General features: G+C 35.3%; 2 protein-coding genes across 8 annotated transcripts in view; one reads left to right on the top strand and one right to left on the bottom strand.

Moving 5' to 3' along the window:
* The window catches only part of gulp1a (GULP PTB domain containing engulfment adaptor 1a), a 70806-nt gene extending 47828 nt beyond the window's left edge, over positions 1-22978 (top strand). For 3 of the 6 annotated variants that reach the window (XM_077215995.1, XM_077215999.1, XM_077216000.1), the window contains exons 2-11: positions 8211-8293; positions 14487-14548; positions 16836-16907; positions 17750-17848; positions 18189-18326; positions 18532-18648; positions 18747-18833; positions 20109-20241; positions 20396-20490; positions 22150-22978. In XM_077215995.1, coding sequence (XP_077072110.1) covers positions 8266-8293; positions 14487-14548; positions 16836-16907; positions 17750-17848; positions 18189-18326; positions 18532-18648; positions 18747-18833; positions 20109-20241; positions 20396-20490; positions 22150-22221 — 903 coding nt within the window. In that variant the 5' untranslated portion in view covers positions 8211-8265 and the 3' untranslated portion in view covers positions 22222-22978. Of the gene's footprint in view, positions 1-3216; positions 3416-8210; positions 8294-14486; positions 14549-16835; positions 16908-17749; positions 17849-18188; positions 18327-18531; positions 18649-18746; positions 18834-19019; positions 19245-20108; positions 20242-20395; positions 20491-22149 lie in introns of those variants that run through there. The other 3 variants (XM_077216001.1, XM_077215996.1, XM_077215998.1) reach the window with 3 other exon arrangements.
* Positions 22979-24732: 1754 nt separating this feature from the next.
* Positions 24733-25605, bottom strand: part of col5a2a (collagen, type V, alpha 2a) — a 29801-nt gene continuing 28928 nt past the window's right edge. For both annotated transcript variants that reach the window (XM_077215960.1, XM_077215959.1), the window contains one exon: positions 24733-25534. In XM_077215960.1, the coding sequence (XP_077072075.1) occupies positions 25388-25534 (147 nt within the window). In that variant the 3' untranslated portion in view covers positions 24733-25387. The remainder of the gene's footprint in view (positions 25535-25605) is intronic.

Genomic DNA, 25605 nt, shown 5'->3' on the forward strand with positions numbered 1-25605 from the left:
AATCAGCTAAAAAGCATGCGCAGGTCACTTACTTCCTGAACAAGTGCGCACCCGAGTCCGTGATGCTTTCACATTCACGCGAGCCACGGCACGGTTCGAGTGCACCCGAATCAGCGCACCTCCTCCAGGCAGTCTCGGGTTTGGTACCCCAGTGCGCACCCGGGTCCGCATGACAGACAGCGTTTCCATAATTAGCGATTTTTCATGCAAACCGTGCCCGTTCCGTTCCGAGTTGGTGTGAAAGCACACTAGACTTTTCAAGTAAGCTGTTGAATTAGCCTTTTGTACACGTTAGCGCCTGTTTGTTTACGTTAGTAACTGCTAGCTTGGAATTCGCCGACTAAGTGATTGAGGGTCTATTCACACCGGCAGTTTAGTTCGGTGAATAACTAACGTTAGCCCAGTGCATAACAACAATCGTTTGTACGCATATGAGCGGATGCTGAAAATAGACAGGCGGCAAAACAAACACATTAATCGATACTCTTACGGACGCATCGATGCATCGTATCGTCGGCTGTATAATCGATGCATCGATACGAATCGATTAATATTTACACTCCTATTTGGCAGTGAAGCAACGCAACTGACACTGGCAGGTCACCTGACAGTGACAGTAACAGACACAAATTTCAAATTCAAATGTAGGACCTTCTCAGACAGTAGCCTGTGTGTTTTTGGACGTGCCAAGTGATTTTGAATTAATCTGATGAGTGAAATATTCACTGACTCTCATAAAGACATTCACTTGTTTCATCCCTGAATCCGTGTTTTTGAACAGATCGATTGAATGGACAATTGATTGATTCACTCATAAAGAAATTAACTTGTAACCTGCAGAAAGAGTTGGTTAAAATCCCTTTATTGCATTATTGCTCAAATGGACAGTCTGTCTGGAGCCCACACTTCTTTGAAAATTTTTTTGAATGGTAGCACAAATTAGTTATAATTTGGCAACTGTTTGAAATTGATTCATTAAAATGACCAGATGATCATTTTTGTACTACATTTGTGTATTTCTGCATTCATTATTAGTAGTTTAAGGACACATTGTTGATGCTGTTTATGCTAGTTTATTTTCTGACTCATCTGAAAATGTTATCAGATTTTCACAAGATAAACATTTAATTGTCACCTTTCTTACTAATGTCAGCCAGGTGCATGTAAGAATATGACTACTTCTGCACTTCTTAAAGCATATGGTCCAAACCACAGAATAAGTACTTTTAACTCACGAAATGGAAAATGCCAAAGTCTTAAAAGCATTACTTTCCCCTCCCCACATCTGTCCAAACAAGGCGGAGGGGGCGAGATGATGAATAGGAAAACAAATTTTAGGATAATAAAGGAAAAGAATCTTTTAAAATATTCTCAGACCTGCTGATGCCAAGACTTGCACCGCCCCACCCAGACAACTCTACTTTGTTTTGGAGATGAGAAGAAAGAGAATGGCTGTACTTTCACCATGCATGAAATACATACAATATATGAAATATATATATATATATATATATATATATATATATATATATATATATATATATATATATATATGAGCTGTACATTTCCATGTCTGCCCAGTGTCTTGGTCATCTATAACAGTTGTGATGAATAAGGCATAGGTGTCAGATTTCAGTGAGCATAACACCGTTAGCTGCCAAAGTCCACTGTCTTGCACTCAAGTTGCTCTGTGGCTGAAGTATGAACCAGAAAGTTTGTGGTTGGTTGATGTTGGTTTTTTTCTGTGATGGAAAACTTTTTTTGTTTTCATCTGTTCAGCAAGTTTTCAGTGAGTTAATGTCCTAATGTGAATTAATGATACTTGCATGTTTTTGCCTTGCTAACACTGACCAAATCCCGCAAGATACTTTTTGGATAGTTTTTTTTAACACTTTACAATAAGGTTCCATTAGTTAATATTAGATAATTTATTAACTAACAATGAGCAATACATTTGTTATAAATGTATTAATCTGTGTTAACATTAGTTAATAAAAATACAACTTTTCATTGTCAGTTAGCTTCCATTAAATAATATTAACAGATACCAATGTTAACAAATGGAAACTTATTGTAAAGTATTACCAACAATAATAATAATTATATTTATTGTTCTTATTATTATTATTATTTTTTAAATACATCTGGCAGCCTTCACTCTTAGAAATAAAGGTTCTTCATTAGCATCAATGGTTCCATAAAGAACTTTTAACATTCATGGAACCTTTCGATTATATAAAGGGTTCTTTATAGTTGAAAAAGTTTAGATTATTGAAATATTATTCACACTAAGAAAAAGTGAAACTGTTCACTGAAAGGTTCTTTAGGGAACCAAGAAGGGTTCTTGTGTGACATTGCTGTGAAAACTTTTGTTGGTCATTTACTGCAGTTTTACAGTTTCATTTTGAGTTGCAAGATGGTGCCAATTGTTTATTCTAATGTTGAAAAGGAAAATAAATGGGGAATATACCGATACTGTAACAATCACCAACTGGACTCCCCTCGAGAGCCACCAGAGGGCGCTCCACAATAGACTATTATCACTTCCTCACAAACTACATTTCCCATAATTCACTGCCCGGACTCATCAGCATTCATCATCTCAGTCACCTGTGTCTCATCACCTTGTTTCACTCACACCATAAATACCTGGTTTTCACATTCACTCGGTGCGAAGTCTTGTTGTATTGTCACTGCATCTCTGAGCATTATTTTCCCATGTTTGAGTTCTGTTTTTTCTGATCTTGGATTGTTACACCGTTTCCTGCTTGTTTTGCTGCCTGCCTCGACCCGGATTGTTTATTGGACCTTGCTTTCTGCTGCCTGCCTCGACCCTTGCCTGTAACTCGATTCTCCTCTGTGATTCTCTCCGTTGTACTGCCTGCAGTTGATTTACCCTGCCTGTCGACCCTTCTATAATAAAGCTGCATTTGGATCTGAATGACTCCTATGCTTTGTAACAGATACAAATATACAGTTTAGTTCGCATTATACAGAAATATTTGATTTTACAATGCTTTGATTGACCAATCGAATTGAAGTATTCCAGATATATAAATCTGAAAAATGTTCCCCCTACACAGCACTACTTATTTCTGTCTTTCATTCTTCCTGTCTCCTTTCTTTAAAGAGGTTCTCTCACACTCATGAGACACCTCGTTTGCTTGCAAACCCGCCGCCCCTCTTACTTTAGTACTTCACATAACCCCATCTGGCCCACAGCTGAAAACTATTAAGCACTGCTGGAACTTCCTCCTCAGTATCCCAGCTTGTGTGAAAGCGAATAAGTCGCCCCGCTCTGCATTTCACCCATCTTTTTGCCTTCGTCTAAAAACGCTCTCCACTGGCTTCCTCATTTGGTTCGTATTTGGCAGAAGACACTGGCTGGTGCTTTGGAAATCTCCTCTTTTTATTGGTAAGAATGTTGGCCTTTTTATGTGGAGAGGTCTGACAGAAAGGACATGAGTGTTTAGAGTATGGCTCCGAGCTCAGCGGTGAATAACAACTGATACATGGAAGGAATGCAGAGGGTTGAATTAATAAACATTGCTATTTTGCTATTTGAGCTCAGTGAATGGGGTTCTGTTGGAAACAAAGGATAGTTTCATTTATTTTTATTTTTATCAGTTCAGTTGAGGTGGTGAAGCAAAATTTTGTTGTAAATGCTGGCAATGTTGACTCTGATCTGGGTCATATCAGTGGAATGCTCATCAACTTTGAACAGCCTTAACTTTTATTTTTTTTTTATTTTTTTTTTTGTGGCTGTGGATGTTTACATTCTTCGGTTCATCCTGAGCTGCTGCATGCTTTGTGCTTTTAAATCTAAATTTTGGATTTTTGAACACCATCATAAAAAAGAAATTCTAATGAGAAAGTAGGTCATTTTATTTTATTTCCAAACATCTGTATGGTTATGTGAAAGTTTGTTGTCCTCCTTAGTTCTTACTTTACTTTCAGCTCATTGTTAAGGACTATCATTTGAAACATGTCCTAAAGTGTTTTGATAGTTGGATAGAATTTTCAAAGATACACAATTTCCTAATAGTCAGTTTAGGTTTTTAAAAGATTCTTTTTGAAACCAATTTTCTTCCAGAAATGATCATGTTGTAGCTTCTGCTTTGAATGAATGTGAGAGTAAAAGGTGCAAAAATTGTAGTATTGGTGGTTCTTTAAAGAAAGAAAAAAAAAAAAAAAATTCACTATCCGCTATACCCACATTTATTTTTCCATAAGACATTTTTGTTGAATTTTTTTTAATGAATATAAAGGTTTATTAAAACCTTTTGAAATGAAAAAAAAAAAGCATTTTGTGAGCTTTTGGGCTCAAAGATTAATTGGACTTGGTTCCCAATAATTGCTGTTTGCAACTATATTTTCATTTTTAATCCAGCAAAGAGGACCAAGGCAAAATCAGACCTCACATCTGGGGGACCGTAGCTTCTCCACCCAACAGTTATAAATGGCTTTGGCTTCTCTCAGACATGCCTAAGCCGGAGTTCACTTTGAAGATACTAAATATTATCAGCAAACTTTGCAGCTCAGCATAAAGGATGGTCTCAGGGTCTCCCCTGTGGGACAGAGTGACCGGCCAGGAAGTGATGAACGGAGAACAAACACAGCTGCTGTCAGTCAGGCAGGCGGACGGCACAGCCAGGTGTTTGCCCAGGTGTGACCGGCCACAGATAATATTGCGTAGCAGAATAACTGAGAAAGATTGGGACTTAAACTCTCTGGCTATATGTTGTACACTCTGTGAAATGTTGTTATGAAATGGTATGGGCATTTTTCCTGTGAAGTTGTGGAGCAAATGTGTTAGTTAGGAAATTTGTGTAATGGTGAACATAAGTGACTAAGTATATGTCAGCCCCTTTTCACTAGTTTTCTGATCTGTGACAGAACTCTTAATGATTTATGAATTCTTTCAGAGTTTTCCAGATCTTGGTCTCTTTAGGCTGCTGGAAGGGTTGATGTGACAAACTTGTGATTTTTACCTGCTCAGTCAGTAATGACCACTGTCTTTGTACGTTGGTTTGGCTCTTTATGACAGTTCAACTGCCTGTGAATAAAAATACAAGTGCCTGCCTTCCTGTTCAGCCCCTTTTGCATTTAAACTTGGCAGTCTGTAATGGTGATGTCTGTTTGCACTGTTCACTTGGTAGCCTAAATGTGCCTGTAGTGTATACGTGTACATAATTTCATATTTTCTGACTCTAACTGGCTTTACAGACAGACAGAGGCATTTATTTGCACAGTTGGTCGCAAAGAGCCTCATTGGCTCAAACCATTAAGCTGCTCACATATTGTCATCATCATACTGTACCAAGTGGGGTGAATGATGTTTAAGATTTAAAAAAACAAAAACAAAAAAAACATGCTTTGTTCTGTCATGAAACCTTAAATCACATTCTTCTTTGCCAAGATGTCATCCCAAAATACTATAATTTACTGCTTCCCTCCAATGACGCTCCACACCCTTCAAATGAAAACAGTATAAAATCACTTCTTAGTTCTTACACTGCTTATTTTGCAAGATGCTGTGTGAAAGGACTCGTTTAAAGAATTCTTGGTCATTTCAAAATAGCATTTCAGACAATATAGTTTAAATGAAGCTTACCATTTGCTCTTTGGACAGCACATAACAGTTTGCTTTTCTGTGTTTCAACCTTTCATTACTATTTGATCAGTTTACTAGAAAAAATTTATTGCAAAAAAAATGCACTTCAGATTCCCCATGTACAGTTGACAACTGATCTTAAGGTTACTCAGTTATTCATAACAAGAATATATTATTTCTGTGCTCATCTTCCATTGTGTAGAGTATTAAAATGCAGTTTTCTATTATTGTCTTACTCCATTTTGATATGAACATGATTAGCACCACAAAATAAATTCAGTGAAGTCATGCAATGATAAACTCAGCCAGGAAAAAAGATGAAGTGGGAGATTTATATCTCTGGGAGTGATGAGCTTCCACTGAAGTCATTATGAAGTTAAAGATGCATTTCTGTGAAGAGCCTCTATGGAAAGGGTTTGTCTTCACTGCATCAGGGAAATCTGTAATCCGCACATAGACCTCCTGGGGATGTCTTACGTTCTCTTCTTTCGCCATACATTTATCCGTCAGTGCTATTGTAATATGTCTGCCCATTGGGCTTAACATTTGAATAGTTTGTCTCATAGCCTATATAAGTCATTGGCTTAGCTTATCTCCTGATGTTTTACAATGCCTGAGAGGGAGAAGCTTAGGAACAAGCATGCAGTGAAAAGAATTTCTTTTTGACATCTTCCTCATTTTTTTGCTATAGTGTCACGCTTAAAGACCCACTGAAATGAGTACCTTTTTCTGTCTTGTCACATTGTTTTTCCTATTGAAGCAGGATGTTTTGAGTGGTACATAGGGTAGGGCTGCACGATATTGGAAAAAAAAAATACATTGCGATATTTAGTTTTTCTGTGCCGATATATTGCAATATATAAAGAATTACAGGAATTTTAAATAGATGACTTTAATAGCTATAGTTAGAATGAATAATTCTTGAGTGGGCAAGAAAAGAAAATAATATTTCTGCAAAGGAAATAATAATATTAATAATAATAATAAAGAAAAATATGAAAAATTACTTTTTACTAAATACTTTTTTAATGGCAAAATATTTTAGGGCTGAACGGGTTAGGAAATGCTTTACTGTAATAAAATATTTTATTTTTAAGTAAATAAAAACATTATTGGAATATGTTTTACAAGAAAATAGCATTTCTACTCAATATTTCACATTCACACTCAATTTCTTTGCGTTTCTTTGTAATTATTTGTGAACACATTCTATTCTTCATTATTTGTGAACACATTCTATTCTTCATATCTATTTAAAAAAACATGCTGAGTGTACTGTGCTAGACTAACTGTGACTAGCACATATAGTTGCCCTATTGTTGTTTTGATTGATTCTATTGCTCTCCTCATTTGTTAGTCCTTTTGGATAAAAGCATCTGCTAAATTATTAAATGTAAATAATAAATATAGATGAATTCAATTTACTTGCAATTTCTGAGTGAAAATTGTTTTTAAGTGGAAATCTACTGTAGTGTTGATTTTTAGATTTTTTAAATTTCATTTCACTTGAGTTTCCCCCTGATTTTGACTAAAATAAAAGTAATTATCTTGATTTTGTGATTATTATTAAAAATAAAAGTTTTAAACAATAAATATATTGTAATAACTCTACTGTAAAATAAAAGGGGGAGTAATACAACAACTTTATTCTACTGAAAATAATATTTTCATCTTAATTTCTTCAAAATAAAAAGGTAGCACATATATGTATTTAATTAAATGATAGCCTGCTTGTTTTGACAATCTCACGAAGTCTTGTTGTGACTTCGATTTTATTTAAATATATCATGCAGCCCTAGCATAGAGCTCTCCTCTTTTTCTCAATAGCTAATAGGCTTCAGTTTCACATGGTGGCATTGGGGGAAGGGAGATTCTCATTCTAGAGAATATTTAATTGGATAAAAATGTGCTAAAGTTTAGTTTGTTAACGTTTAAAGGTGCAGTAAGCGATTTCTGAGAAACATGCCCCTACCCAAAAGGATCACACCCCTATCTTGATAGGTCTGCCACCAATTTCATTAACACATCTTACAACACGGGCACCTCCCCCTAAAGAGTGTATACACCCTTTACTGCTGATTGGCTACAAATGTGTTTTGGTGCTCTGTCTGATCCCCTTTTAACAGTGTTTCTTAGAGAGTACATTAGGATAAAGATGCCCTCAAATTCATACACAGAAATCCAATTTTGTATTCATTGGGATAATAAGCAATTTAAAGTGTTTTCAACTTTTTTGTTTTGTTTTTATCTCTTACTGCACCTTTAATATCTGACTTTTGAAAACACTTTGCATCTACCATCCTCCACAAATACACGTTCAAATATTTGAACCATGAAGGGCATAGTTAGTTACCCATAATATTTATAGTTTTGACTGTTATTCCCCCTACCTGCTGCAGTACTTCTTTGTAGTAGAGATATTTGTTTTTTAAAGGGGTTATTTCTTGTGAACCCAATAGCTTTCAACCCAATAACATTTTCTGCAATAACACACCGAGATTTAACCTCAAGGCAAATTCAAAGAATCTTGTTTTTTTGAAGCATGTAGTCCTACTTCTCAGACTCCATGGAGTAAATTTCCATGCTCTCATCCCAGCAGGTAGAAGTGGCACATTCCAGGAAATCGCAGCCAAGACGGAGCGTTTTCAAGCATGAACCGTGCATTTAACAGAAAAAAAGGTATGTGTTGTAAATGTTTTTTGTCTTCCTTTCCTCTCTTTTCTCTGTCTGTCCATCGAACAGAATCTTTATGGCTGTCAAACGATACAAAAACGAATATGACTAAAAAATGATGATGATGATGATTAAAAAAATTAAACCAAATGAATCACACAATTAATCGCAGTATTATTTACATATATCAATATTAAATTGATCCAAAGACTTTGTTGTGTGTATTTGAATTCATTGATTCAATTCATGTGAACAAGCTTGAATTGCTCTGATGGTTGGAAATTACAGAAAATACAGATTTGACTACAGACCAGGGAAACTTATTAATTATGCTTTTTTAAAATAATTATTCACATTATATTAATGTGTTAAAATTGACAGTCCTAACAGAAACCCTTATAAAAAAAAACTATTCATAGTGGTGTCTGGCTGTTCTTTCTTTCTCAACCTCTCTTTGTTCCTTCCCTAGTCTCTCCTCCCTTTCTGTCATTTCTCGGTGGCTTGGAGCAGACAACCTGTCTGACTCCAGAGGCCTGTTTTTTTTTTTTTTTTTTTACAACCACCTGTCCCACCCTTCTTTCCAAAATGAATTAATGGATCTTTGATGTGATAAACCCAACTGGCCAGTCTTCGATCCCGGATGGCAGGGATTGCACTGGTAATATTTCTGTGTTAGGAGCTCCTGTTGCTCTGTCTGGCTCGTTTGAAGATATGGACTATAATCGCAAGCGCTGTCCAATGCTAAATCCCTTGGGATGATGGAAGATAGGATGATGTTTAGAGATACATTTTCAGATGACTGTAACACATTTGGTTTTTATAGGGATGCACAATACCATTTTCCAATGCCCTTCTGTTACCAATAGCGGAATTTTTTTATTAGTGCAGTAATTTTCAAGTATATTACATAGAGATTCATTATTTGAGGGTGGTTTTTTAATGTTTTCACAAACTGTTAAATATATTAAGTAGGCCACTATAGCTGATCACCAATATCATTGAATTTGTGAAATCATTATGAATCAAACTACTGTTCATCATTGTATTGTATCATGCGTATTGGTGCATCTCTAGTGTACTACATTCAGTTACAATTTGCTCATTTATCCAGAAAAAGTTGTAATCTGATTTCATAAAGAGGTTAGGCATAACAAAGTAATTATTTTGGCACTGAAAAAATCTCTTGCGGCCACAACACTTTTCCCTCCACTGCCTTGCACGGATGTTCCTGCTGTCACAATCGCCTTCTTTCTGGTGCACAAGACAGTGCTGTTGGACCGTGGAGAACACCAATAGCCCATCTGTCTGAAAGACAGCATTACATTCTCCAACTAACACAAAAAGGTCTATCCAGCCCGCTTATGAACAATAGCGACATTTACCAGAGAGGCGGTAATCATTGTATGGCCATGCATTCATTACCAGCAGTGTCTATTGTGAGTTCTGATGTGATGATACAGAAGAGGTTTCTGTCTAATGGAGTCTGACTAATGCAACCCTTCTTTAAAATAAGGTGGGTGATTCGTTATTGTTCTGTTAGGTAATGTAAATATGTCTTTCTTTATTGTTTCTTTTTGGCCATAAATTATAATTATTCTTTTTCAGAATTAATGGATGATAATTTGTCTCATAAAACTCAGCCTAATAAAAGCTACTAGGAAAAGTTGATAATGATGTTTAGGCCGGATGGATGGATAGAAATTATTTTGTGGTGAAGTAAATACTAGAGAACAAAACAATGTAATTTAGGTTACATGAAAAAGTTAGTTAAGGCTAGAATTAAAAAACCAAAGTAAATTCTATATTAGTACTCAATTCAAGTGTGTAGAAATGAAAGCGTAAATATTAACTATAAAATTAAGTAAAATTACTCAACTTTTCTGATACTTGTGTTCCCATCATGCACTGGGCCTTGAATAATTAATGAAGTTGATTTTTCACTGTTTTCCAGCTGTACTTACAGTTTTATCATTGCTTTTGATGTTAGGAGTAGCAACTTGCCATTTTGTGACATTTGAAGTTCATTTTCTACTCAAAATTACACATTCAAAAAAAAAAAAAACGATCCATCCAATGTTACCGTCATTGTGTATTGTCTACCAAGTATTGAGGTCTCTGCGTTCTATTAGATATAGCTTTTATAACTTAACTTCGATGTTTCTAAGTAAAGCATATACTTTAAGAGAGTGGTTTAATTCAATGTTATATTGTTTGAGTGAAATGTATTGCAAAGGAAACTTCAACTAAATAGATACCTTTTAGTAGCCAAGTTAAAATTACTTATTTACTTTGTTACTTTCACTTAACTTAGTTAAAGGGATAGTTCACCCAAAAATGAAAATTCTGTCAGTATTTACTCACCCTCATGTTGTTCCAACCCCGTAAGACCTTTGTTCATCTTCGGAACACAAATTAAGATATTTTTGATGAAATCTGAGAGCTGGATCACTCCTCCATACTCCTCCATAGGCTTTAAAAGAATTGAAACTTGCCGGCCTCGAAAAGTTATTAAAGACATCGTTAAAATAGTCCAAGTGACTACAGCGGCTCAATCTTAAGTTTATCAAGCGACGAGGATATTTTTTGTGCGCAAAAACAAACAAAAATAACGACTTTTTTTTCAACTATACATTTCCTTCTCTGTGGACCTCTAGTCAGCTAACTTAGTGTAATAGCGTAGAGCTACGTCACACGTAGGCTCACTATTGGCCGACACTGGTCATGTGTGTGATGCGTGTGACGTACAACAACAGAAACTCTACGCTTTTACACTAATGAACTGACTAGAGGCCCACAGAGAAGGACATGAATAGTTGAAATAAAGTCATTATTTTTGTTTTTTTTGTGCACAAAAAGAATTCTCGTCATTTGATAGACTTAAGATTGAGCCACTGTAGTCACTTGTGTTATTTTACACAAATTATTTTATATATGATGTAAAATCTATTTTACGATGTCTGTAATAACTTTTCGGGGCCTGCAAGTTCAATCCCTCAAGAAGCGGAGGAGTGATCCAGCTCTCAGATTTCATCAAAAATATCTTAATTTGTGTTCCGAAGATGAAGGAAGGTCTTACGGGGTTGGAACAGCATGAGGGTGAGTAAATACTGACAGAATTTACATTTTTGGGTGAAATAACCCTTTAAGTAGAATTTACTTAATTCCATTTAAGTATGAGTACTAATATAGAATTTACTTAATTTTTTTTGAATTCTTGCCTTAACTAACTTTTTCATGTAAATTAAATTGTTTTTTTCTGTAGTACTTACTTCACCACAAAATCATTTTTATCAGTGTAGGACAGAACACATATTGGGTTAATTGTACTTAGCAAATTAGGTTGGTTATTTAATCAAGTATATAATGGGTTGATTAAATATTGTTGTTTACAAAGCATAAAGTACATTACTATTGCACTACTAATACTATTTTTTATGAGGTAATTAAACAATAATAAGATTACAGACAATGAATAAAGAACTCACTATTTATATATAGCCTATTAATATATTAACAATGTGACTGCAATATATATATATTATGAATTAACTATAGGCTAATAGTTTGCAAATAATCGTGTTACCAAATAATGTTTTGATTCTTTAGGGTTATCTGCTGAAAAAATATAGAGTAATGAAATGTAAAGTTACATGTTCAATTACTGTTCGCTTACTCAACAGGTATAGACTGTTAGTTTCTGAATTTGATGGTTGGTAATTCACAAAGCTTGAAGGCAGAAACACTGTTTGTGTGATGACAAAGAAATAATTGGACCCAGATTCTTTCCAGACTTATGCATCCAATTATTAGACACAGAACATTAAATACCTACAGTGTCTGTTATTTAGAGCATAATAAAATCAAGTTTGAACCCACACATGATAAGTTTGAATAGCCTAAACAGCACAAAAGATTTAGCATAATCTCTGACATGTTTTTCATGCTTTTAAGCTCAGAAATCATTATGTTTGGGGAGGGCGGCTGGTTAATTAGTGACAATCTAGTATTCCCAAAACACTTCACAGTATCCTGTAAATAACCTTAACTAAATTATACACAATACTACCTAATTACTTATGTAACAGTTGTGCCATCTTTTTCTGTCTCTGTGTTCTTCTTTCATTTTATTTATTTCCCTGCGAAACGCTTGCAGAAAAAATTTCTTAACATGCCATCATCGCATTGCTAATACCTCCAGGCTTTCATAGCATGTTGCTGGAGATGACAGAAATACCCTGCGAATATGGATAAAACATAATCTTTCTTTTAATGAAAAATTGCTCAGGTGCTTGCGCTCCAGAACGTGTATTAAAATACGTTTTTCAACACTTAAATCTATTTCAATTGAAATACAACAAGGGCTTAGTGCCCACTTCCCAGTGCATATCTTTACTGTTTGTTAAAGTGGCTTATAGAAACATTACTATTCTAATAGATCATTCTTATCTTATTTTTGCTATAACGTCGCCTTATTGCCATTCAGAGCTCCATGAATCAAAGCAGTGAGCTGTAAAATTAGATGTGGAGACTACCAAGGCTCTTACGCTCCTCTGAATCCCTTGCAGAGGAATTCTTTTAAGAATATGCCAAGATGTTCTGATTTGGCAGACTTGATGTTCACTCATTGATCATTGGATATTATAGTGTGGGGAAATTATCGATATTTTGCCACGCTTCCAATTCAGTACAATTCATTAAATGCACAACACACGCTCAGCCTGCTATTAGTAGGGCAAAGAGAGAGTCGAGATGCTCAGATATGCACAGAAATATTTTGATGGCACCACCGACACAATAATTTTTGACATATTTCAGTGCTTTCTCTAATGACCTTTTGTCAGATTTTTCTCTGTTACCCATTCTCCATTCATATTGGTTTCCCTTCAAAAAATATAAGAATAAGCAATGCATTTCTTCAGACACTTTGCCATCAGTTTCTGTACCACTGTGATCACCTACCGTTCTTACACACGGATGTACGCAAGAAGAACACTGTGACATTTTGAGGTGTGCTTTCTTCATTTGACCTATGAATCACACTCTATGAGGAATCTCAGCGTACAAACTATACCCTGACAATCCATGGAAGAAGAAAAACTGGCAGATTTTCAATAAGCAATGGATTCATGATAAGAATGAGATCAAAATACACAACAATTGAACCTTGATAATTAACTTTGAAGTGCATGTACTACAGGACACATTGTATCTATAACTGACCAATTTAAACCCCTTATTTCTGAATGCCTCAAAAAGTCTGGCTAAGTTTTGAAATGACCGCTTATCTAGGAGTTACTTATCTTTCAGTCCGTGGGGCCATTTCTTTTTCTGTATATTTACTATTGACTGCTGATTAAAATCGATCACTGCTTTCTTGAAAATGCCAGAAGAGGTTTTGAGTCCTTAGGGGTTTTTTATTTCGATCTGCCTGAGTTATACTTAGCTAAATGGGAGATTATTTGGTCGTTGTTTCCCTCTAAATGGCTGTATGGCCGATGTCCAGAATAGCGTTGCATAACACTCTCTCAGAAGCAATTAAAGCAAAGTTTAAAGAAAGAATTGGGGGAAACGAGTGTGAGTTACAAATGTTGGCCAAATGGCTGACACCCCATATGTACTATATAAGAAATAGGGAGTGATTTCGGACACACAATGGTGTGGCTAACTCTGTTCATGAGCTCCTGGTGTTGATGCCGAGTAAATCGGCAGGCGCTCTGAATGTTGTGACTCCTGCGGCTTGTTTGTCACAGTTAGGCCTTGCAGTTTCCTCTAAGCTGTCACACAAGCACAGGCACAGCAGTGTCTCCTGTCCATCACATCTGACCCCTGTCTGCACTCCTTTAAGGACAATTTCAGTAATTCCCCTTCTGACAAGTCAGGTTGAGCTACATTACACTGCAGCATTAGCTGAAATCCTTCTTGTGCACGGGCTTTTGGCTGTTCTTCTTTGACAATCTTTGAAATTGCTTTCTTCTTCTTCTTCTTCTTCTTCGTCTTCTTCGTCTTCGTCTTCTTCTTCTTCTTCTATTCTTTGAAGATATTTACACGGGTTTCCCTGCTAAGAGGTCTGAACAGCAGCTGATTTAAAGGACTGACTCCTTTTTATATACTGTTTGTCTGAAACATTGAGAATATAATTAAGATATTGCGTACTTCATGAAGTGCTTTATTAAGTTAATAGTGTTATGTCTCTTTCTAGATAAATCATGGATGCACACTCCAGAAGCTCTGGCCAAGCATTTTATAGCATACAATGTCAAGGTATGTGTTATGAACCTATTTTTCCACTAAATATTTTCACCAAATAAATAACACTAAATAACACTAAATGTGTTTGTTTCAAAAGTTTGGGGTCAGTAAATAATCTTTTGAAAGAATTATCTCAACAAGGTTGCATTTATTTAATCTAAAATATGGTAAAACATTGTGAAATATTATTAGAATTAATTTGTTTTAAAAATGTTGTTTTAAAGGCACAATATGTAAGATTTTTGAATTAAAATATCCAAAAAACACTAGAGCAATGTTATATATTTTGTAAACTTGTGTACTTAGATTATCCCAAATACTTCCAACAATGTTTAAATCCAGAGAAATCAACAGTTTTAACCAATGTAACGGCCAGTGTCATTGCATCGCCTGTCAATGACGTCATATCTGCGTTAGCCTCGATTTTCATGGAAACAGCAAACATCCTTTAATCTATCCCTTTTACAATTTTTTACATTTTAGGACTCTTTGATTAATAGAAAGTTAAAAAGAACAGCATTTATTTGAGAGATAAATCCTTTGTACCATTATAAATATCTTATCTGACCATTTTAAGGCTTTCTGTCTTAACTATTCATTTAAAAAAAAAAGACTTAATGACACAGGTTTGAACGGTAGCATGTATATCAATCTTTTTTCATTTATAACCAAATTTATATTTTTTTGTATAATTTTTATACATTAAATATATCTTAACTATATTTAGTTTATGTATAAAAATGTAACAAGATGTACAAAATGTACAAAAACTCTTGTACTATGAACTATGACAATAAATTGCTTGGCTTTATTTGAAATAACAGTGAAGCTTGCAGAATAAAACCAGAAATACTGTATGTATGAAGAAAGAAAATGGGGTCAGTGTTGATTTCATGTTGACTTTAATGCTTGTCGTCATAAATACAGGAATTTGTACAACAAATGAAAGAAAAAAAATACAACAAATATCCAGAAGTCTAAACAGAGACAGCCTCAATGTAAACGCTATATCAATTTTCTGTTTTTCTGTTTTTTCACAAAACAATGAATTTGTTTGTCTCTTTTGTTATTCATCAAACTTCTTTTGGGAAAGAACATCTCTTATACACTGTCAGCGCTGTTTTATGCTCTGTTTCACCAAAGACTCGTCTTCTGTTCAGAAGCTGTCTGCTACCGAGCAGTGACTCTAAGATGTCTTACTGAATTCCTCCCGAAAACAAAACGATTTTGATTCTCAGAGCTGCTGAAGTTTCAGCTGTGTTGTCTGCCTTTGGAGAGGAGAAGAGAAGAGAACAGACAAAGAAAGTGAATTAAAGAAGAAAAAAATGGTATTCTGCCAGTGTAGGAGGTGATAGATGAGCAAAGGCTGGATGTCTTTGGCAAAAAAAGAACACATTCGGACCAGCAGGGAACAGTCGTCAGGAACAAGAGACTCTCCACCCAGTGTAATGTAGTGTATCTATCACTCCTGCCTCACTTTCCTTTCCACCGTACTCACTTGCCCTTGAGTGTGGACGACATCCATCATAACTACGTGCTGCAGATGCGTTTACGGGGTCTGATTGGTTTAACTCCAGTTTGGAAGATGGTGCAGTTCTTGTCCACCTGAAGAATATAGTATTACACCTTTCACTTGTCTGTTCAATGAGTAGGACTAATCATAAATCCATTACTTTCAATGCATTCTTAGAAAGAGGCTGACCACCAGTAATGACTGAATCACAGAATTTAGTGTTTGGAAAGGTGGAGGGACCTTCTAAACATTCTGTTTATAGCCTCATCAGAATAAAGTAATGTTTTTGTGAGTGAAATGTTGATTTAATGTTATGAGTGAAAATAGGTCAGACAAGAAAATCACAGAAGTATAGTCTGGAAATCTTTGTGGTTACTGTCAAAATACTGTTCATTTATTCATTTAAATAGAGTAGCCATTAGACTAAAGTAATGGCAAGGTGTAAGCCATTAGGGTATGTTTGTTAAATCAGCTAGCACAGCATCTTGACCACAAGGACTGGGTAAAAGGTTAATAGCTCCATCTGTTGGAAGCTGAATGTAGTGTTGTTCATGTTGGGTAATGAATGATTATTATATTAACATTATAATTGAACCCAAAATAACTGAGAATGTCAAAAAAAAAGTAAGTACTGGTGTGGTTTGCTTTGTGTTCAATAATAAAAAGAAAAAGTCTTAAATCTCATTCATGTACAGCTTATTGTTTCATTGACACACTTTATTGATTGATTTATGGATTTTATTTTAAACTGTGTTTATAAATATGATTTTCATGTTTGTCCTGTAGTTTCTGGGAAATACAGAAGTTGATCAACCTAAAGGTACAGAAATCGTGAAAGATGCTGTCCGAAAGCTCAAGGTAAGTTACTTTAGCTTCACATGGGCCGCACACAATAGGTGCCATTGTTTTCATCTGGAAACAGGAAGTGGTATTACTCTTTAGAGGATGTAATATCAGCACCCTCCAGCTGTTACAGACCTTACACAGTGGATCACAGCTGTTTAATGATGCATAGATAACTCTATTTTATAAACACTCCTCTCTTAAAGGGTTAGTTCGCCCAAAAACAACATTAATTACTCACCCTCATGTCGTTCCAACCCCTTAAGACTTTCGGAACACAAATGAAGATCTTTTTGATGAAATCTATGAGATACGCTCCATTGACAGCTACGCAACTACCACTTCGACGCTTCAAAAAGTTCATAAAGAGATTGTAAAACTACTCCAAATGAATTAGGGCTGCATGATTAATCGAAATGAAGACTAAATTAAATCTGTTCATCGTATAAAGTGATCGAGTTTCTTTAGAAAATGTGGACTAAACCGCTCAATTCATATGGATTAGTTTTACGATCTCTTTATGAACTTTTTGAACCGTCAAAGTGGTAGTTGAGTAGGACCGAAATCTCTCAGATTTCATCAAAAAGATTTCGTGTTCCGAAGATGAACGAAAGTCTTACGGGTTTTGAACGACAGGAGGGTGAGAGTTTTCATTTTTGGAGGAACTATCCCTTTAATCTTACATTATCGTTTGTAAGGGGTTTTGATAAAATAAGAAATGCTATTGAAAGACATATTTAAATAAGAATGAATAATAAGAATAACAATTATTTTTATTATTAATATTATTATAACTATTATACATATTTGTTCTCTCTTAATGTGATTGTGGTCTTTCTATCTTTCTCTATGCAAAGTTTCAGAGGCATATTAAGAAGTCAGAGGGACAGAAGATCCCAAAAGTCGAATTACAGATATCCATTTATGGAGTGAAAATATTAGATCCTAAATCAAAGGTAAGTGTATAACTAACAAATGCATTTATGAAACAAATTGTGTCGAACATGAGCCATGATGTTTAAGTAGAGCCAATTGAGAGACTATAATGGCCCTATAAAAAGCATTTGGACACTTTCTGGTTGTTAAATGTTAGTGGATCATATTCATAGTTAATATTATATACTACACCTGTTGTTACTCTGCTAGGGCACCCATGTGAATCTGAGGTGAACTCGCTTTATACATTTGCCAAAAAATCACCGTAGGACATTAAAATAAGTGTGCCCTAATACTTTTGGTTCCACTGTATGCTCATGTCTATCTAAAGATCCTCTTATCCTGTTTTCTTTTTCACAGGAAGTACAGTACAACTGTCAGTTGCACAGGATATCCTTCTGTGCAGATGATAAGACGGACAAAAGGATATTCACATTCATTTGTAAAGATTCAGAGTCCAACAAACATCTCTGCTATGTGTTTGACAGTGAAAAATGTGTAAGACAACGGATAATGTCATAGTCCTAATAATTTTTAATGAAATGATTCTGTCCCTCTTTCATATTTATAGCTATATTAAAAAATATACTATATAACTATATTAACTTTTAATTTAAATAGATACTTTAGTGCGTCTCAAAAGACAAATAAACAAAACACTGCTGATGATGTAAATCATCTGCAATTTATCTGTCGATTCCAGGCAGAAGAGATAACTCTGACCATCGGCCAAGCATTTGATTTGGCATACAAGAAGTTTCTGGAGTCCGGGGGAAAAGACGTAGAGACAAGGAAACAGATAGGTGGTCTACAGAAAAGAGTGAGCATGATATATCGTTAGAGAACGCTATAACTGTAGTTACTCAATGACTCAAAAAGGACTATTTGTGTATGAAAAATTGATATCTGTCTTTATAGATTCAAGATCTCGAAGCTGAAAATTCTGAGTTGAAGAAGCAGTTGCAAGTCTTAGAGGAACAGCTGATGATTGCTCAAGTTCCTCCTGTAAGCGCTGCATGGACTTCGTCAGTAGAGTACACCTAATTGTCTTCACCATTCTATTAATTAGCTGCATATAGACATCAGCTATGCCTAAAGATATTTTCTAAATTCATGAGCTTTTCCTTTTCTAAAGAAAAAACAGCAGGAAAACTAGAACACCACCGCTGACTAGTTCTGATCTTTCCACAGCTTCTCCACATTAACTCTTCTAATGAGGCCTATATGCTTCAGAGACCCTCATCTCTCTTCTGGTGTCACAACGTGACATCGTTCTCTTGTCTCGAAATCTCTTCTGTTACACTAACGCCAATGAGCTCACCTGACTCTAACCTTTCTGCTGGTCTTCTGACTCCTCCACCTGCTAAACCTGCTCTGTCAAAACCTCCCAGTGGAGCCAGTGTTCCTCGGCCTCCTGTTAAGCACTTTTCCGTTTACTCTTTCTCTATTTGTGGTCTTGGTTGTTGCTGTCAGTGTTGTTTCTTCTTTTTTTTCACAGCTTACAAGTTTTACCCTCAGATTTTAAAGGCTAGTTACACAGCCTCAACAAACACCAACACTAGATTCCAGTGGTTGTTGGGTTTTGTTGAACTAGCCTTAAGTGGTCATGAGTTTTGTCTAAGACCCATTTTACTTCTGTAAGTTGACATATTTACAAGTCATTCAGTTTATCAAAAAAAAAAAGTTGGGGCTTGAATTTATAATTTGGGAATTGATTGGATCATGAAAAATATGAGGAAGTGAGAAATTTGTGGCTTCAGCGAAGAAGTTTTTTATTTGATTGATTTATTGAATAGGGTATATTCTGATTTCATGTTCACTTTAACGTTCTAAATAGTCTTTAATAGAATAGTACAGGTATGATGTCAAAACCTGGTTCCTTCTAGGTTTTTCATTGGGTTTCTTATAGGTTACATTTTTGTATACAAGTCTGTGCTAAACATTACTTGACGATATTTTGCCGTTTTGTTCTACAACCTAAAGTGAACACCCATGGTGAAAAAGCAAATTTTGAAACAGTTCACGTTTCAAACGTACGTTTTTAATAAGTAACTAGATAAGTGAGTGTGTGCAATGTGTGGTATAGAACAAAATGTCAAAGTATCAAGTTATGTTTACCATAGGCTTTATTTTACACACCAATCAAAAACCCTTCCGGATTCGGACGTCATACCTGCACCACTCTATATGTAGCACTTTATTATGTTTTAACAGATGAAAAGGGTTTTTTAAATGAGGTGTTCTTCAGAATGCTCATCTACTCATTATTCATATTTGCAGGGAAACGGCATGTCTCCGAAGAACCCCACTGACATATTTGACATGGTCCCATTTTCTGCAATGTCCCCACTTGGTCCATTACCAGCAAGTAATGGCTCTGCTCCTCCACCCCCAGCAAGGCCTACAGAGATGAGTATGTTTTTCTTTACCAAAAAGTTGAAAAATGTTGGCTCATTCAACCATAAGGTCAGGTTGCGTAGGCAGTCTTTTTACTGTCCTATATTAAAGATGTTAGCTTTAGTGGCATGTTAAATGAAGGAAAAAAGACTCCCCTTCTTCTTCTTTAGGGAGAGACATATTTGGTGCAGAGCCATTTGACCCATTCACCTGTGGGGCAGCTGACTTTCCTCCCGACATCCAATCTAAACTGGATGAGATGCAGGTGACCGCATGTCTGTGAATTATTAGCAAATGGACTGGTGTGAATGATTAGCTATGGGAACTGATGGCTGGCATTGCTGCAGCTGTTAAGACACTCTTCATTCAAAAAGGACCAATAGGATGATTTCATAAAGTTTTGTTTTATGTTCATCTTGGATTTGTCTTGGGAGTGAGTGAAGTGACGTGAATGCCAATTATGGTAACCCATTAATGCATTTAACCCATCCAAGTTTAGTGTACACACATTAGGAGCAATGAGAAGTGAACACACACACACACACACACACACTTAAAGTTACTAACATGTAAGAGCAATAAATAAACATGGGTTAAGGAGAAACTAAAGACTGAAATGAGCTTGAAAGTTAAAGCACAATAAACCATACAAGAGAATAGAGTTCTTTATGAAATGAAGGCTAAGTATGGTAACCCATACTCTGAATTTTTTCTCTGGATTTAACCCGTCCAATTTAGAGCACACATATTTGGAGCAGTGTGTAGCTAGCACACACACACACACACACACACACACACACACACACACACACACACACACACACACACACACACACACACACACACACACACACACACACACACACTGTAAGCCAGTGAACACACACACACCCGGAGCAGTGGGCAGCCGTTTGCTGCCATTCCCAGGGAAGCCCGTAATGCTATATGTGGATACAAAACTTTCAAGAGAAGTGCTAAGTTTGCTTTTTTGTTAAGTATGCTGTGAACCTGATTAAAATAAGACTAATATGCAGGAAATTTTGCATACAGAGCAGTTACATGAAACATTTATATCATTTGCCAGTTTTGCTCAACTAACAACTTCAATTTTCCATCTCTTTGCTTTCTTTCTGCTTGCAGCGGCAAAGATGGTTTGTATTTTGAGACATTTTATTTTTTTTCAGATGGCATAATGCTGAGGCCTAATTTGGCATGCTTAACCTTTTTAAATGGATAGTTCATAAAAAAAAAAAATCGGTCCATTTCTCACCCTCATTTTCTTCATGTCCACACTTCTCTTTTCCATGCATTGAAAATAAATGGTGACTGGTTTACTTAAACTTGAATCCAATATACCAAGTCTTCTAAAACCATACAGTAGTTTTGTGTGTGGTACAACCCAAATGGTTGAATCAGTTGTTTGTGATGGTAATGTGTAATGTCATTGCCAAGCATAAATACTGTATGTACATATTCAAATTGGCCATATGAAATTTGAGAGCTGACAGAAGATTAACTTTGGAATGGGTTAAATTTTATTCTATGGCTTTTTATTGTTTTTGAAGCTTGATGGCCCCTAGTCACCATTCACTTACATTGTATGAAAAAAAAGCAGTGTCAATATTCTGCTAAACATCTCCTTTTGTGTTCCTTGGGACGAAGAAAATCACACAGGTTTGGAGCAACATGAGAGCAATGTGACAATTTTATTATTTTTATTATTTGAACTATCCCTGTAAATGAAGCAAGATAAATGATTTACACCCAGACATTAAGCCTTGTGTCTTTTTCATCTTCCTCATGCCCTGCTCAAAGTATTTTCACTTGTATAAATGTTTTTGTATAATGTGGGTGTTTTAGAAGGTTTTGGTTTGTTTAGATGTAATAATATTACCTTGAATTTCCTGTTGTTTTTCCTCTCCAGGAGGGGTTCAAAATGGGACTAACAGTAGAGGGCACTGTCTTTTCCCTTGATCCACTAGAAGGTCGTTGCTGATGCCAAGAAGAAAGTTGTGTCACTTTAATGTTAAACCATTTGTATTAAAGTGCCAAACTCGGGTTTACAGTCAAGATGTCAATGTCTTATCTTACTTACTTTTTTTATGTATTTGCATTTTGAGTTTGGTTTACAAAAAGTATATTGTGTAATCAGAAGCAGTAGATCACTATTTTTGTAAGAACTAAAAAAAACTAGTAATGTAGTTTTAACACCCCTTGCTTGTACAGGCAATGAAGGATGTAGAAAGTATGTCCAATTGCACAGTCTGTGTCAAAGTTTCATAATTCATAAAATTCTTGAAGCTTTTGTTACACATACAAACTGCTGTTTTTATATCTCTTTTGCATATTACAATTCATAAAATCCATCAATCTTTATCACTTTTCATCCCTTTACATTATTTTGTAACTTTATTTTTAACTATTAATGTTTTAACATGCATCGTAACCACACTTCGTTTTTATCAGATCACATGTAAAAGGATGATAATTTTGTTTATAGCAGTGAATCCATTTAAATACAGTATTTTTTAACTGAACAGCAGTGCCATAAATTGTAAGACTGGGCTGTTTCCACATTAATATGTACTTGTATTGCAGTTTAATTTTATATTACATATTTTAGTATACTCTTGCACAAGGAAGCACTTTGGAAGAGCTCTGTTTATGTTTTATTTTTCATTCAGTTTATAAGCATTATTTTAGCCTTTGCTGTTGTAGTCATTAAAATAAAACAGTACATATTCTCTGTGTAAGTTGTTTTGTAACATGTCTGTCTTAAACCTTTACCTGCATTTAATATATAACAATATGTATGAAATGCTTTTTGGTGGCTCAACATATTGTCACTCACGTGCTATAGTGTTTAAGTAATTTATTGCAAGTGAAAGATATTGTATAGAAATCAGAAAATACAATGTTAAGAAATTGTAATATTACAGTAAAATAATCATTATATACTTGAGCACCATTCATTTTCAGTACACTTGTGTTTGTTTTAATTACACTCTCTTAAAATTAGCATAAAAGCTTAAAATGTGGTTTAAAATGTAATCCACATTTGGCTCAATTATGTATTCTTTTGTGTGCTGTTCATCATGATGCACACTGCAGTGTTTCTTTCTGAAGAGCACCACATTCTTCTCGAATCGCTGCTCTTCCCCATCCTTCAACAAAAGTGTTTTTTACTTTCATAGTCGTCCTTCACCAAGATGTTTCAAACGGTGCAATTGTTGTAGAAACCTGTGGAAAGTCTGTCTGAAGAACATATACAAGGCTTAATAACATTCACTCTGGATTCATAATAGCACTTCCTTAATTAAAGGTGCAATAGGTGATTCTGAAACATTTGTTAAGTTGGTTGAAATTCTCCTCATATGATAGCAATCACTATGTTAACTGTCTAAATGTTATAAATATAGATTGGCTGTGGACCTTAAAATGTTTGTTCAATCATTCCATTCGGTCCGAGTGTGACGATCAAAGTGTGTTTGCATACCACTGCGCAGCCTGTTCACGCAGACATTATACGTTATCAGCACATTCACGTACGCTGTGCAGACAGAGCAAGAATGGTAGGCCAACAGCAACAACTCACTGTACTGTAAAGATTTCTAACTGGTTATCTCGCTCCTGGTCTGTGTGCGTTTAAGTGTTTTGGAGGCGGCGTGACTTTGGACGGCGATTTGCAGGGAGGCTGGGATCGTATGCTTTCAATGCTAACAAGCTAAAGTTAGCATTTTTGAGATCACCTATTGCACCTTTAAATAGCCATGTTTTTTGCTCATCCCTAAACACTTTTAATTTACCAAAGCAGTCCCCGTGATCCTAGACATTTATCGGTCTGTTCTGAGTATTATACTTAAATGAGTTTTACACTTAGAAAGAAAAAAAATTAAACTGTATTATCCCTGCCATTTCTTATTTGCTCAAAGCAAAAATAAAAATAATAGAAAATAATAATTAAAATAAAAATATTCAGACAAATTTTAACAAATAAATCACTCTAGCAACTTCGATATCATGAAGCAAAGCAGTATCTTACATTTTTATTCATCAAAAAATTTATTTTCATGCTTAAACGGTGAGTAAAGAAACAAGAATTTTGGAAAAAAGGAGGAAGAAAAATTTTGATTCAATAAAATGGTAAATGCTATTGAGCATATGTTTAATTTGCAAAGCAAATACATGAGATTAGCTTCAACGCCATTCCAAAAGGCTTAAAAGAGATCTAAAATAGAATAAAATAATAGAAGAAAAAGCGAAAGAATGATAGGTATACCTGCATGCTTTAGAAAATATGACATAAAATTGTCAATACTGCTCTAATTTATTTAACTGCTCCAGCATTTTACTACATTGTGCCTTTAAAACATAAAACTAATGCAAGGGCTACTTTTAGGTCAGTAGAGGACAAATATAACTCCTGCATTGTTCTTGTGGTATACTTAGATACTTGGTTTTTATTTTGGGAAAGAGAAATAATAATGCACCTTTTAACAAAGCAGTCTCGGATGCATTTAATTTTATTTGCATACCCTGCTTTGCACCTTTTGATGAGAGAAATACAACCAGTCGTACAGCTCCTTATCAATTCCCATACAGCAAGTCTGTTGTCAACTTTCGCCAGTTTATAGAAACGAGGTAGCTTGCAGTGATGAATAAATGTTTTCATCTTTAATTGTAAATTCGGTTTGAAAGTAATTACAAGGTGAATGTTCAAGAGTGCAGTTATGGGAGTCAAAAAATACTCAACTGAATGTAAACTTCCTCTATAGCACCATTTTTGTTTGTAAAAATAATAATAATAATAATAAACATACTTTAATGAAAACAGGCAAATCCAGATAATTTTAATTGCAAATAGTGTTGGTACAGTGTGTAGCGTCATTACTCTATTGCTTGCAATGGCCATGTCAATTTAAAACAGCAGTTGATGGATAGTCGTGTAGTATAAAAATTCAGGTGAATTGAATTTCTTTTTTCAGGGGACCATTCTATAAAAACCTTGTGGAGCGGTTGTTTTCTTGAAACGCTTGGAAGGCACAATAAATATCTAGCTAAAGGGCCAGAAAAGTCCAATGCTCTGTATGTACAAGGCTGATCTCGTCAGCAGCCGCTTTAAGAGTCTCAGCATTCTCTTCAATGCATCTCTACTCCTTGATTTACAAGAAGCACACAGGTCCGATATCAATACCAAACTGCTGGTCTGAACCTCCAATGTCCACAGGTGCAATATCCACAATAGGTAGTCTTGGTGTTTTCTGGGTCCTGTATTCAAACACTGTCTTGCCCCACTTACCATTTGCTTGCTGTGAAGAGAAAAACATTAATTTAGGTTTGTATGGGGGCACTTTTAATGTTATGAGGTATCTTATGGACT

Source organism: Siphateles boraxobius, unplaced genomic scaffold, assembly GCF_051911475.1.
Source record: "Siphateles boraxobius isolate OS27281-9 unplaced genomic scaffold, OSU_SipBor_1 7, whole genome shotgun sequence".
Lineage (NCBI taxonomy): Eukaryota > Metazoa > Chordata > Actinopteri > Cypriniformes > Leuciscidae > Siphateles > Siphateles boraxobius.